The sequence below is a fragment of the Lolium perenne genome, chromosome 5 (genome assembly GCF_019359855.2).
Source record: "Lolium perenne isolate Kyuss_39 chromosome 5, Kyuss_2.0, whole genome shotgun sequence".
Lineage (NCBI taxonomy): Eukaryota > Viridiplantae > Streptophyta > Magnoliopsida > Poales > Poaceae > Lolium > Lolium perenne.
This window is the reverse complement of record NC_067248.2, coordinates 251,093,431-251,107,474: the sequence shown is the minus strand read 5'-3', so window position 1 is coordinate 251,107,474 and position 14,044 is coordinate 251,093,431. Positions and strand designations below refer to the sequence as shown.

At 46.9% G+C, this 14,044-nt stretch overlaps 1 protein-coding gene across 1 annotated transcript; it reads right to left on the bottom strand.

Moving 5' to 3' along the window:
- Window positions 1-12,707: 12,707 nt before the first annotated feature.
- On the bottom strand, window positions 12,708-13,953 carry LOC127302684 (uncharacterized). Its single transcript, XM_051333227.1, has 4 exons — window positions 13,649-13,953; window positions 13,407-13,529; window positions 13,247-13,315; window positions 12,708-13,128 (listed from the first exon to the last, which is right to left on the bottom strand). The coding sequence occupies exons 1-4, from the start codon at window positions 13,730-13,732 to the stop codon at window positions 12,922-12,924; spliced, it is 483 nt and encodes a 160-aa protein (XP_051189187.1). The 5' UTR covers window positions 13,733-13,953; the 3' UTR covers window positions 12,708-12,921.
- Window positions 13,954-14,044: the final 91 nt, after the last annotated feature.

Genomic DNA, 14,044 nt, shown 5'->3' with positions numbered 1-14,044 from the left:
TCCCCCAAATGTTCTTCTTACATGCCGATCTGGATTTTGACTTTTCTGGTGCCACTCCATCTTCCCTTCTCCCATGCAGTCTAGACAGTGCCGATTCTTTGAATGGAGGGAGGATTACGCCAACCGCTTCGCTGCCAATCATGCGCTGGTCCAAAACGCCGGCAACCACCTTGCAGCCCAGCAAAACCCACAGCACCTCGCGAGGCTGAATTTGGTCATCAGCGCCTTCAACACATTTGCAACTTTCGTCGTCCTAGCCGCGGTCCTGCTGCAGCTAATGGCGTCGTACCGCTAATCCCTCCACGAGGATGGCCTGAATCGTATCTAGGAACCTTACCAGTAGTACTAGTCAATTGTGTCCCAGCAACTATGTGTTGCCTACGTACTGTCAGGGGTTCTTGCTGTTTTTGTGTCTTCTGTATCTACATCATGCCTGCGTGCAAGGCCAAGCCGAGCTAGGAAACTTTTTTAGGTACAAACCCTGGATTACCAGGCGTACCAAGATATGTAATGTGTGTAATATGTGCTGAAAATGAACCAGTATCTATTTATATCGAGTTCCACGCAAGTTTATCTACAATTTTCTTAGCCTAACCTCATGTGTGCTCGCGCCATGGATTTCCATACATGTCCTCACACTTGCCGCGACTACCTCTTATGCCACGCACAAAATAAAAGCATAAAACTTCCCAAAATTCACTGCTTATTTTCACAGGGACTTAACACCTCATCTGCTCTCTGCAGTAAAGCCGCCGCGCACGCATGGCATACACGCGGCAACAGACATCGGCAGGGACAAAAAGAGTGCTCTACAAGGCCAAGACCACACCACCGCCCGAATCCATTCTCAGCACCACAGACGCGCTTCCAGAACAATGAGCAACTTTTCCCCATTCCCCACCAGGTTGTATGCAAAACACTGAATCGAGGAGAGCCATCATCCTTCATCAAGCATCTGCATACCCAGCTCCCCCGCTAGTCGAGGTACTAATCTCTTTTCCCCCACGGTTTCTTTTTTCTTCAGAGTCTTACCTGTTCTATTCCTCACCTCCTACTCCGTATTTTCTAGAATGCCCTTTGATTTATCCTAAATACATGCCATGCAGGTTATGTCAGAGGAATCGGAAGCCCACACGGACCACACCCTAAGTGGTGCCAACAAGGGCAGAGCAGAGGACCGAGACAGGCAATTCACCTCCAGGATTTCTGTCAAGCATGTAGTCGAAATCACTGAAAGTTTCACCGAATTCAAGCGGTGGCTGGTCGAAGAAATTGGTTTCGGCGGCATCCTCAAGATACCCATGATACATAAGATCAGTCTCAAGTTTAGCTCCTGGCTAATGTCAAAGGTAATAGTCCATCGCCGTCAGATTTGCATCAACGAAAAGAAAGTACTCAAGTTCTGGGCTGAAGACATGCACAAGGTGTTTGGCATACCATTTGGCAACCGGGACGTCAAAGGCAGGGACGGCACCATTGCGGTGGAATCCATTGATTTCATAAAGAACACGCTAGGCATGAACATGGCTGGATCACACAGCTTGAGAGCAGCACAGGAATTTCTCATGAGGGACATAAAGGAAGAGTCAAGGAAGCTTGAAAAGGATTGTTTTCAGATTGCATTTGTCATCTTTGTAATGGGACATCTGCTAGCTCCTTCCACAAAATACGATTACTGCACAATCGATTTCTGGGGTGCAGTCGCAAGCACTGAGAATATCACACAGTTCAATTGGTGTGAGTACGCAATGCAAGCCCTGCTTGATGGTGTGGCAAAATTTCAGAAAGACATCAAGACTGACAGCACCACCATCAACATGTTTGGATGCCATTTATTCCTTCAGGTTATATATATATCTGAAACAAATACTATTGCAAAATATCTGCATTTTTTCATTTGTTCATACATGCTGACGCCTACAATTTTCCTACTCACTCCCACAGATTTTTATGTTGGACAACCTTGACCTTGGTCTGTTCACGACTAAGCATGATGTCCTCCCGCGGATCACTGCTTTTGATCATTCGAAACTACGAACAATGACCACCATGGCATCAGATATAGGGAAGGGACCGCCGTCATATGCAGCTGCTCCAGTAAGTAAATTCTTATTCGGGACTAACCGCATATCGCAAAAACAAAAAACAAATCAGTGAGCCAGCACTAATTAACTTTCACCGATTAATTTTTTTCCAGTTGAGGCATGCATCGTGCGTCTGCTACACAAGATCAAACTTCCCAGACCCGGACGATGTTGGACACGAGCCACAGCTTCCCACATGGAATGCAGATGGCACAGCGCGTCCGGACTCACCGTCTGGTCAGGAGCACACTACTGCACCCGTTCTCCGCCAGGGACTGTCAGCTGTACTGCAACCACAGCCTTCGACACCATTTTCACGATTACTCGGAGCCAATGACTTCTACAACTATATAAGAACCCAGTACCCCGATATCGTAAGTCTCATACCAACCTTTCCCCACTGCCACACCAGAGTGCCGACGCTTATACGCAAAGACACCTTCCTAAAATTCACACTAACTTATTTGCTTAGGCCGGAGACCCACTCGCCATTATATTCAAGGAACAAAATGCAAGATCGATCTCACACCTAAACAATGCGAGGCAGAGTATGCAGCTCGATATGTTCAAGTTTGTTGACAAAGTTTTTGAAACGCTCAGCGCCAGATGCATTTGCTGCAAGGCGCGGGGCTTCTCCGACTGCATGCTAAAACCTCGCAACAGCAACCATGGTATCAATAATCATCTTTTCTTTTTTCTATTTTTTTTTTCAGTTTGCCCGTACTGATTATTTGTGCCAGCTTTTTTCACGTCTTCGAATCAATTCCTAAAACATATCTCTTTCTGTTGCAGAGGATCCATATAAAACCCCACCGAATGTCAAGATCACAGGGCAGAGGCTTGACTTGTCCGATTGCGAAGGTTACTAAATCTCAATTAATCACCACATAGCACAGTAGGTTTTATCACATGATATTAACCATCGTTAAATCATCTTTTTTCAACTGTTCCAGGGGAGAGCGCTGCACGTACTTCTTCAAGCACGTCCAAGCGCAAAATTCCTGAATCACCGCCAACGGAATCACAAAAGATGTTGAGACCTCGCCAACTTGTTGCCCGTTCGTCTGAACAGCGAGCACAGGCTATTTGCATGAAGCTCAAGGAACACTCCTTGAAACTCGTTCACCAGATCCAAGAAACCTACGCCGCTGACAAATCTACCGAAGCCACCCCAATTTTTGGATCGACCATGCACGCCCTACCAAAACGCAAATACATTACATCCCGCAGTTATGCAACAACCCCATGGATGAAGGGGTGCCCACCACCGATGCCGACATCATGCTCTGTTGGGGAGAAGCTACAGGCCCACTTACGAACAATGCCAGCGGCTGAACTTGAAAGGTACAGCAACACATGACCAACCGCAAACCAGAATATTTATATCGTTGTTTCTTCAGTTAATTGGTGCTCCTTTTTTATGTTTGACAGCCCTGGATTGATCACAGTACTCCCCGCCTAGCTCGGGTCAATGGAATAACTATCAGGAAGCAACTAGTTGGCGAGTTTCCGCTCGACCATGAACTTGGAACTGCACTCATTAGGCGTTGGTCACAGATTGATAGGGAATGCAACCGTGAATGCCCATACATGAACTACAAACACGTTATGCAGCCTGATTTCTCGGTAATTTTTTTACATCACTACACATACCTTTTTTTTATGAACACTCGCATGGTGCAACTCATCCCATTTTTTCAAAACTCCCTCTCACGCTGCGAACAGACACTGGCGTTGGCTGAGGTGGATGTTTTGAACCTTCTCCACATTCAGAAACAATTCGTTTCAGATGACATACCGTATCCACTGGAAGCATGCCAGATGGTATGACATTTCCTTCTCATCAATTATAAGCACCAGAACTCTTTCCCCCCCCCCCCCCCGGCCACATCATTGATGATTTTTTCAAATATCTAACAGTTTTATGTACCTGTGATACTTGAAGAAGGGTTGACACTATACATGTGGGACATGATAACCAGGATGATCCATGTTCTAGACCCAAGGTGTGGCACCTACGGATACAGTCAAATCAAAAGGGAGCGGCACGAACTTATTTCCTCACGGCTCCATGATGTATTGTTCATGTGCCTGTCTGAATTTTTCACCGGTTGGCCAGTGTCGAAAGAAAAATGGACGACCAAGTTCCCTCTGGTATTCGACACAAAGTTCACAAGGTAATGTACATGCTCTATGAGTATAGTCATCACAAATATTTACCAATCCCATCAGTAACACAAGGCAATCTTTTTTTTGCAATGTAAAGGGAGGAATCCGGAATATGCATTCTACACATGCTGCGATATTACGACGGGAACAGCATGAAAGCGCCACTAACGAAGGTTAGTAATGCTGACCCCATAAGTGATTATTCTTCTGTCCGCCATGTCTGCAAAAAAACACACTCACCCACGGCGGGTTTTTCCTTTTCACAGAGTAACCTAGCAAAAGCTAGGTCCACAGCTTTATACGAGGTCACAAAGCTAAGGGGAAACAACTCCACTGTCGGCAGCGACATTGTTTGGAACCTCCTTGCCCCCCCAGAATCCATGGAAGACAGTGTCTAGCCACATGACCACCGCTGGAGCAACATTTCCACAAAGGAACTCCTCGCTGAAGATCTCCTAGTTATCTATTACATAAACCACCGCAATGTACCGTACCATAATGTTAGTTAGGGAAGCTATAAGACTTCCTCAGTTTGGCTGTCTCCATCTGGATATGTACCTGCATGAATTTCCACGAGCAAACTATGGTCTGTTTAGCTCACTGACTATTTTTGTTTTATTCCATTTTTCCCCGAGTTTCTCCATGACAAGTTGCTCATGCCACCGCCCTTCAGCCACACATCGTAATATTACCGCACGAACTAAGATGCACCGTGCCTACCCGCTACCCCCAAATCCAGCCGTAATGTCACAAACTACACTTTTCACAGGGGAAATGTCACAAACAATAATCTTGTTCGGGGAGTACTATCCTTCGTGTTATTTTCTTCGACATGAGTCCACCATACACGAAAGTCCATCAAAATCACAAATCTTATTACCAATGGATATCCCTGTACCGCACGTCACACTGCACTTTTCCCAATTTTGCAAGTCATGCCCAACTCGGCAGTAAGAGAGTTGCAACAACACCAGACGCATTGAAGCAAACTAATTCACCAGGTGAAACATTTTCTTACTTACCACAGCAACATAGTGGAACAGTTTCTATGGACCATGACATGCACTTATGCGCACCAACAACATGCCATGCATGCCCATACCAAAACATTGCCAAAGCGGATGCCTAATGCGTCCACTTTGGCAAATCCAAACTCCATAACACTACATGTTCCCTTTTACTAAGAATGCCGCACATATATGGTTCTGGCATTACGACAATTAACAGAAGGACATGACACTTTTGGTGGCAAGCAAATTGTGACTGACACATCACAACTTTTGCGCTGACAACACCGACTCAAAAGGATCCTACAACACACCAGGAACCCTAGGATGCCCGAACACTTCATTTATCCACGAATGTCCTTCATGAAGCTTGGGCGATCACCCCGGTTTGCAGTCATCTTCATGATGCCATAGAACAGGCTCATGCGCATGTACTCCAGCTGGCTCTGTATTTTTTGGTTCATCACCGCATTCGAAATCAGCAAATTGTTCATCGTAACAAAATAGGGCAAATAAAAGAGGCACATATCATCATTTTCCCTGTAAGCCATACCTCGCTAATATCATTCCGGAGCCTCACACCGTCGAACTCCCTGATGTAGTGCATGATGTACAGCCCACTTTTCTCCCTGCAATGAGTTACAATCAGCCTGCTGTCAGGACAACGAACACCCACCACTGCATAACATAGTTTCGCCACACAACTTTTTACCTCTCACAGCTGGGATGCATCGACCAATTGTAAAAGTAATTCCACCCGGATTCTGAGACCTCCCATCCAGGGATGCACACCTCAATGGCCTTGCACAGATTTGCAACTATCTTTTTTGCCGCAGCCTCGTGCTTCACCATCATTTCTTCAGGTAGTTCAGATGTTTCAGCAGGGTCCATAACCAACACCTTCTTTGCTTCCACATCCACAACATAGAGTGCCCAACCATCATAGGAGTAGTGAGTTAGCATCAGCTTCACAAAACACAAATTTTCATCTTGGTTAGACAATGCTAAAAACCAGGAGTATTGATTTGACGCTTTTCAAAATAGCCAGATTCATTGTACAGACCTTATTAACATTAGATAGGTTGTACCCCACATGGTCCTCCGCCATCATGGTTCCCAGGTACGCAAAGTTCAGTTCATCTCCATGCTCTTTACAGAGAAGTTCCTCCTGCATGAATAATTTGTTTGCTAAACTTAGCGCCGTTGGATCAACCAATTTTGTTTCCTTTCTTCAAATGTACATACTTACAGCAAACCGTGGCTCAAATACATGTCTCCAACGCGCGAACGCTCCTCTGAACAGTTTTGCATCGAGGTGTCTTAGCAGCCTCCAAATTACTGCCCACCCTTCTTTGTCAATCTCCCCGTCTGGCCCCAGTTGATTCATCAATTCAGACCCAGTCATGGCTACGCCATACGGATGCATGTGGACGAACCACTCTCTGTTGTCCAAACAATTTAACAGATGCACTTAGTCTTCACACACATGATACCACTGAACAAATGAAAGGTCGATAACTTACCTTTCAAGCTCATAACCTTCACAGTCCTTCACTTTATCATTGAAACAGAGCACAGCAAAAACATGAGGTTCCTCATGATGAAGCCCTATGTCAGCAGGGAATCTTCTACCACCTTCAACCTTAGCACGCTTCACTGGATGCTTCATGTATAGCAGATCAGCTGTCACAATCCTGTCCTTCATATTGGATTTAACACTCTTGATACCTACAGGAAATACTTTTTTTTGTATTAACAAACCCAGTTTTAAGCATCATTCCAACGGCGGGTCACAAAAAAAACAATCTTACCCGCAAGCACGCCAACGGTACGCCCTGATGGACTTGCTGCAGCCCTTTGCAGAGGCTTACTCCTAAGACCGCTCGCTGTCGCGGTAGCCGCGTTATCACCAGCCTGGTTACCTACTTCACGACCGCAACCGGCCCAGATAGTCAGGCAACCTTCTTTTTGGGGAATGCAATTTTCAAAAAGTCTCATGACAAAACTAAAATAAATGCAGTTTTAATTACGAGCCCCCAAAACCTTTATGTTTCTTCACGGTGGTGTTATACCCGACAGCAGTACCTGCAGGGGCATTTGCAGCAGCACTTCTTACAGGCTGTTCGACCACATAGTTACTTTCATCCTTCCGTTTAGCTTTAACACTATTCAACCCTGCACGCAGCAACAAGTTGGCAGACAAAACGGTCAAATTGTGTAACCCAAAATATTTTTTTTCATTAACACGGCTCTCAAACAACTAAAGTGTGACCAGCAACCTCACTTACCAGCAAGCACTCCCACGGTACGATCTGTTGGGCTTGGTGGACCGCGAGCACGAATGTTACATGCAGCCCTCTTACGAGATTTCGCCGCAGCTCTTGCAAGAGACTTGCTACCACTTCCCATCGCCGACCCGGAAACCATTTTACTCTTACTCGCATTTCCTACACAATGCCCACACACGCGCCACCATGTTAGTTACAGCATTACCATTTTTCATATATATGCAGCTTACCATGCATATAATTCAAATTAAACCATACCTGATGCAGGGGCAGTTGATCGCCCATGGAGCTGCACATCCATATCTGATGCACCAGCTTTCTTGCCTACATCACAAATGCAAGTATAATACTTAGGTCTTCATGCAGCAAAAAGATGAATGCAAACAATTTGCACAAATAGCAACAATTCATAGAACTGTAGATGCAACTACAGATGTTCTACCAGGGACCAGCTGCAACATGTAAGTTACCCTGTACCGAATTAGTATCCGCTTGCTCTGAACTTTATCTGGCAACTACGTTGAATTCTAAACCTACCATTTGAAAATTTTATTTCTCCCGAAAAACAAAACAACAATGTTTCGAGCACATGTACAGACAAAATTTACATGGCGCCACTGTCCAATGTAAGTCCCAGAAGCGGTACCTTCGATGATCGATACTTTGTCTGAGAAGTGAACTCTCTTTTCAACAGTCACCGGGAGGGCTAGGTTCTTCCTCTTCTCGCGGCTACAAGCCGGTTTTATCACATCCCTTGCGACGATGGCCTCACCGCCACCAGCTGCATGCTTATCCCCAGCATCAACAGGCACCACTGCCTCTACCGCACCATGCTCAGAACCTCCGGCATTAGCACACATATCTGCAAAATCATGCCTGTTTTGTTAGACACGGATAAAATAGTTGAAGCCGGTACGGCACACAAGGAAACAAATTTGGAACTTTTGGTCACTACATTACCTGCAACCGCAGCCTCCCCGGGTATTTCTATAGATCCGCCAACGCCAGCATTCACACACTCATTGATTACAGCATTAGAATCACACATCGCCCCCGCTACCGCTGCCATGCATATGGTGAAACGCAAATTAAGTTGTTTACATGCCCGACAAAGTCAACTGGTCTTCCCAAAAGGGAGTGAATAGAGCCACAAAAATGGTGTACCTGCAACGTCCATAACACCGGACACGCCTGGCCCAACCGCTGCTGAAACGTGTGGTGTTGCGCCTGTTGCCAACCCCTGCTCTTCATCTGCGCCTGCATAAATGTCACCGGTTAGCTCACTTGGCAGATCTACTGCAAATTCACACTAATTCTAAAACTACCATTTGAAAAATTTATTTCTCCCGAAAAAACAAAAACATCAATGTTTCGAGCACATGTACAGACAAAATTTACACGGCGCCACTGTCCAATGTAAGTCCCAGAGCGGTACCTTCGATGATCGATACTTTGTCTGAGAAGTGAACTCTCTTTTCAACAGTCACCGGGAGGGCTAGGTTCTTCCTCTTCCTGCGGCTACATGCCGGTTTTATCACATCTCTTGCGACGATGGCCTCACCGCCACCAGCTGCATGCTTATCCCCAGCATCAACAGGCACCACTGCCTCTACCGCACCATGCTCAGAACCTCCGGCATTAGCACACATATCTGCAAATCATGCCTGTTTTGTTAGACATGGAAAAATAGTTGAATCCGGTACGGCATACAAGGAAACAAATTTGGAACTTTTGGTCACATGGTGAAACGCAAATTAAGTTGTTTACATGCCCGACAAGTAAACTGGTCTTCCCAAAAAGGGAGTGAACAGAGCCACAAAAATGGTGTACCTGCAACATCCATAACACCGGACACGCCTGGACCAACTACTGCTGAAACGTGTGGTGTTGCGCCTGTCGCCAACCCCTGCTCTTCATCTGCGCCTGCATAAATGTCACCGGTGAGCTCACTTGGCAGATGTACTGCAAATTCACATTAATTGTTGACCCACAGACTCAGATACACTGAGCACTGAAAGCAAGTAAGATGTATACCAGTTTCAACCCCGGCAATAACAACACCCTGATCATCCACTGCACATTGTATCACGGTGGAAAATGTGTAACAATCAGAACATAAATTTTAAGATAGGCATCCAACAAGTGCTAAAATGCACGACACCAAAAGATACCTACCTGCATCGCCCGCTAGCTGCTGTAAAATTTGAGCATACTGCTTTTTCGTGTATTGCTTTTCTACAGCTACAGCAGACCTTTGTTTACCCAAGGTCGCCCATTTAAATGCTTCGGCTATAGTAACCGTGCGCTTGGGCACTGCAGATGATTTTCCCAGTTTACTTGCACCCTCTCCACCCAATGCAACACTAGTACTTGCGCCGCCCGCAACCCCAGCAGATATCATGGCTGCGATGGACTTCCTCTTTAGTACTGCAGCACAAACCACACAAAAAAGGGAACACTTAATACACACCTCTGTTATATAAGCGCTCAAGCTGCAATTTTTATGACTGATTACAATCCTTTTTTTATTCCATTACCTTTCTGCCGGCGACCCTTTGAACTGGACGATGGTTTGTCCACACGCTGTATCTGCTTGCCTGTACAGTTAGGAAACAATTTTTTTCAGGGTCCACAAGAGATAATCCTCACATTGCAAGTACAAAAAAGGAATCAATGCAGCATAGGCAAATATGAACATACTGGCAAATATCTCATTGCGAGCCTCAGCTAGCCGCCCTGTAGGAAACAAAGCAGTAATAAATTTAATCTCCAACTCCCTCTTCCTTGCATCAACTTCACCAAAAATCTCTTCAATTTGTGCTGCAGTGCGGGCTTCGCTGACACCTCCTTCAGATCCTGGATGGCTAAGCCCAAAAACAGCTTTCACCACTGCATCTTTCACCAAAGCGATGACCTCCTCCTCAATCAGAGTCCTGATCTTGCCCGTAGCCTGCACCGAACAACATTCGTCAATTTTTCACCAACACAATCTGCGACTTTAGTGGCCACAAACATGAATAAATAAGTTTTTCGTGTTCTTTGTCTTACAGCGATCTCAGAACAAGCCGACGTAGGATCGCCACCAGAGATCAGTGGGTGCCATCGCCTTGCAAGACTTCCCATGTCATCGAAAGGTTTGGTCTGCATTTTTTAAAACGAAGAAATTTTCAATGGATCTGCTTTTGTATGCTCCCCAAGTGCACATGCATACAAAACATATGACACTATCATTTTTTTTGTCTTTACTTTGATTGCTGATTTTCTTGGCAGGAGCAAGAGAGAAAATCTTCTGAAATCGTGCATACCTTTAACCGAGGCTTCTCCAGCGACATGTCTTCTGCGTCGAGACGGATCAGCTCCTTGATCTTCTCCAAGCTATATGCAGCTACTTTTGGTACCAGATCAGTCACCAGGTTAGCATCTCCAAAATCCATCCACTCTAGGTACCATATCTGTACAATAGAAAACACGAGAAGTGCAGAGGTACCGGGGTCAGTGAAAGCCTTTTTGTGGACAGCTACACTCGAATCTGAGAAAAGTACAATCAAGTGCAAAAAAGGCAACACTACAGCATCCATGCAGGGGAATACCTGTAGCAAAAGGTTGCATCCGGATAGAGTGTATGTCTTCGCGCGCTTCTTGACGTCATCCTGGAACCTGGTCGCCGCTACGCGCAGCTGGTCCAAGATGTACCCAGCCCAGTTGTAGTTGCCTATTTCATCTGGTTTCAGCACGGAGCATAGCACCTCATCTGGCAGGTTAATGTTCTGCCCACATTGCTTCGGAGAAAGGAAGCAGCTGCAAGCTAGGAGAGTGAACGCGACTTTTGCTGCCGAAACCTGGTCAGATGTCATGCCAGCAGGATCGCAAATCAGCAGTACTCTCTTCAGGTCATCTATGCCTATGCCGCCCGAACTGTTGACCTCCATACCCAACAAACCCTGCACATCCTTGATTAGGGAAACCCTTGAAGACCTAGACCTTCTGGTGGTAACTTGGACAGGCTTAGTGCCCGATTCAACACCGAGGACGGTTTCTACAGCAGATTTATCAAGATATCGAATCTCCCCGTCCCTGAACTGAAAAGCCAAGGTACTAGGTTCTAGATTGCCCAGCAGATTCGCGTATTGCTCCCTGTCCAAACCGCCGACGATCCTAGACGTTAGCAGCGCACCTAAGCCCGTGCTAGCAACTACAGGGTAACAAATCGTTCCCACACCAAGCATCGCCGAAGTGCAGAAGCCGCTGCGGATTGCAGGGCTCTTTGCCTTCTCTGCTACCACCGGAGGACCGCCTGTAGGCTCCGAAGCCCCTGCTGCAACCTGCTCCGGCGGCGGAGCGCCCTTCCGGCCAGCCACTGGCCCCGGTTTCATGGACACAGCCGACCAAGCCCTGCAAACAATGCACAGAGAGGGTTGTTAGAGCAGATTTTTACACAGATTTGTTCGGAAGCGGACGTGCTCGCCGAAAAACCAACATGCAGATGCAAAAGAATGGTTGTTTCTTCGATGAAAGGCCGATTAACTCACCGTCGGCAAGTCCGCTCCGATGGAAACCGAGATCCCAGCTACCTCGAGCCTGCTACCCCCTTTCTGCCTTAGCTGAGAAGTAAATGTGTGCACTGTTCTCACTGTGAGCTGCTACGGGCACTTGTACCGCGGATATTTCTACCGCAGTGAGCGGACCTACTCTACAGGCACGAAGCTCATTTTTTAATCGAGAGAGCCTCTGGAGTGTTCCATTTACACCTGCCATTTTGGGCGTCGAGCGCGGGAGATTTCCCGCCGCCGCGACCGCTCCTTGATCCAACGGCCCACCCACGACCGGTCTGCACGCACGCAGATCCCCACCGCCCAGCTTACTCATCTGGGCCCACAGTTGACAACCACTCGCGGTACACGATAATATACTTCCGTGCACCCTAGTTGGGAGCAACGCCACCGGGACCAGATGGACCGCCACATCGTTCACCACGCCGCGCGTAGAAGCCGCCCCGCTTATCATTGCATCTGAGCTTCTACCCAGGTCCAGCACGAAGGCCCTTTTTAATTGGGACCATGTACCGGCGCTGTGCACCACATGGGAACTGTGAATCCACCCAAAAAGACCAAGCAGATGTACAGCTAGCTGACAAGAAGAGAGCATGTTCAGAACGACCGTCCCTCTCCTGGGCGTTTATTATTAAACATGCGTGCGTGTTGCCCCGCGAGCCCAAAATATAATATTGCAATACACATGCATGCAAGCACTGAAGGAGGGGTTCCGTGGCCCCACTCGGCCTCTCCCCTACGGAAATAGACTCGGATCACACCAGCACTAATTAACTACCACTAATAAGTACATAGTTAACAAACACGTGGCACTTCTCCAACACTATAGACGCGGTCGCTTAGCTGGACAGCTGGTCACGGAATCGTCTTCTTCTTCATCATCTGCAATCTCGCACCACACTCCGGACATGTCGCCTTCCTCCAGACCATCACGCACGTTGACCAACTCCTCCGTCGCACCAAAAGGATCATGTTCGTCCCAACCTTCTTCTACTCCCGCATGCACCGCCTGCACTTCTGCGAAGCAAATCTGGCCAACAAAGAACAAAAACTGGATTAACAACTAGGAGAGAAGTAGTAGTGTTGTGTTCTAACAGTGCACCATATCAGCATTAGCAACAAAAAGTAAGATTAGTCCGTCCATTTACCGCACGCTCAGGGTCAACTGCTCCAGTCCCAGTCTGGCTCGAACACTTGAGCACCCCCATCACGGACTCCTGCATGCACGCGTTTCTGTAGTGATACGCCGAAAAAACCAAAGAGCATACGCCTAGCAAAACAAGAGAATACGCATGGATCTCGCCGTACCTCGTCAACCTCCGTATCAACTCCGGAGTCTACTCCAGCAATTCGTCTTGCCCTGTTAGGAACAGCCAAATCTTCAAGTGCTTCCACCTGGTTGACCACACTACCGTTCGATGCCGACAAGTACTGTTTTTTTCCCGCAAGACATAAGAATCGAGAGGCCAAATCAAAATCAAAGAAACAAATACAGAGGCAAATCGTAGGATGCGGGGAAGAAGCAAACGGGAGCTGATAAAAACACATACCTGAACTCCTCCCGCAGCAACTGCAGACGATCCGGACTCGCTTGTCAAGGCAGGCAAGCTTGACCATGCTTCAGGTGGTGCCATCCCTTCCTTCAAAAACCTAAAATGTGTGAGCCGAGCAATGGGTTTTTCTGTGCAAACTGTGTGTTTTTTGCTCCTCCAGCCGCACACCCATATATATGCACGAGCTAGCTGCACCGGTACACCCCCCAAATGTGCCCATCAGATTCAAATTTTGAACACCACGTTGCTTGCATGCCCTCCAGCTGTGCCATGCTGACATGCATGCAAGCCATGTATATTTTCCAACCACAGAAAATAATCAGAGCTTACGATGCTCTGAAGCCTGGCACGGAAAAAACAGTTAATGCTACAACAAAATGACCACAAGACATG

Coding starts and splice junctions, on each gene's coding strand:
- LOC127302684 (XM_051333227.1), bottom strand. CDS start 13,732: ATGGCACCACCTGAAGCATGGTCAAGCTTGCCTGCCTTGACAAGCGAG. Junction 13,530..13,648: donor TTGCTGCGGGAGGAGTTCAG/GTATGTGTTTTT, acceptor GGAAAAAAACAG/TACTTGTCGGCATCGAACGG. Junction 13,316..13,406: donor TTGATACGGAGGTTGACGAG/GTACGGCGAGAT, acceptor GCGTGCATGCAG/GAGTCCGTGATGGGGGTGCT.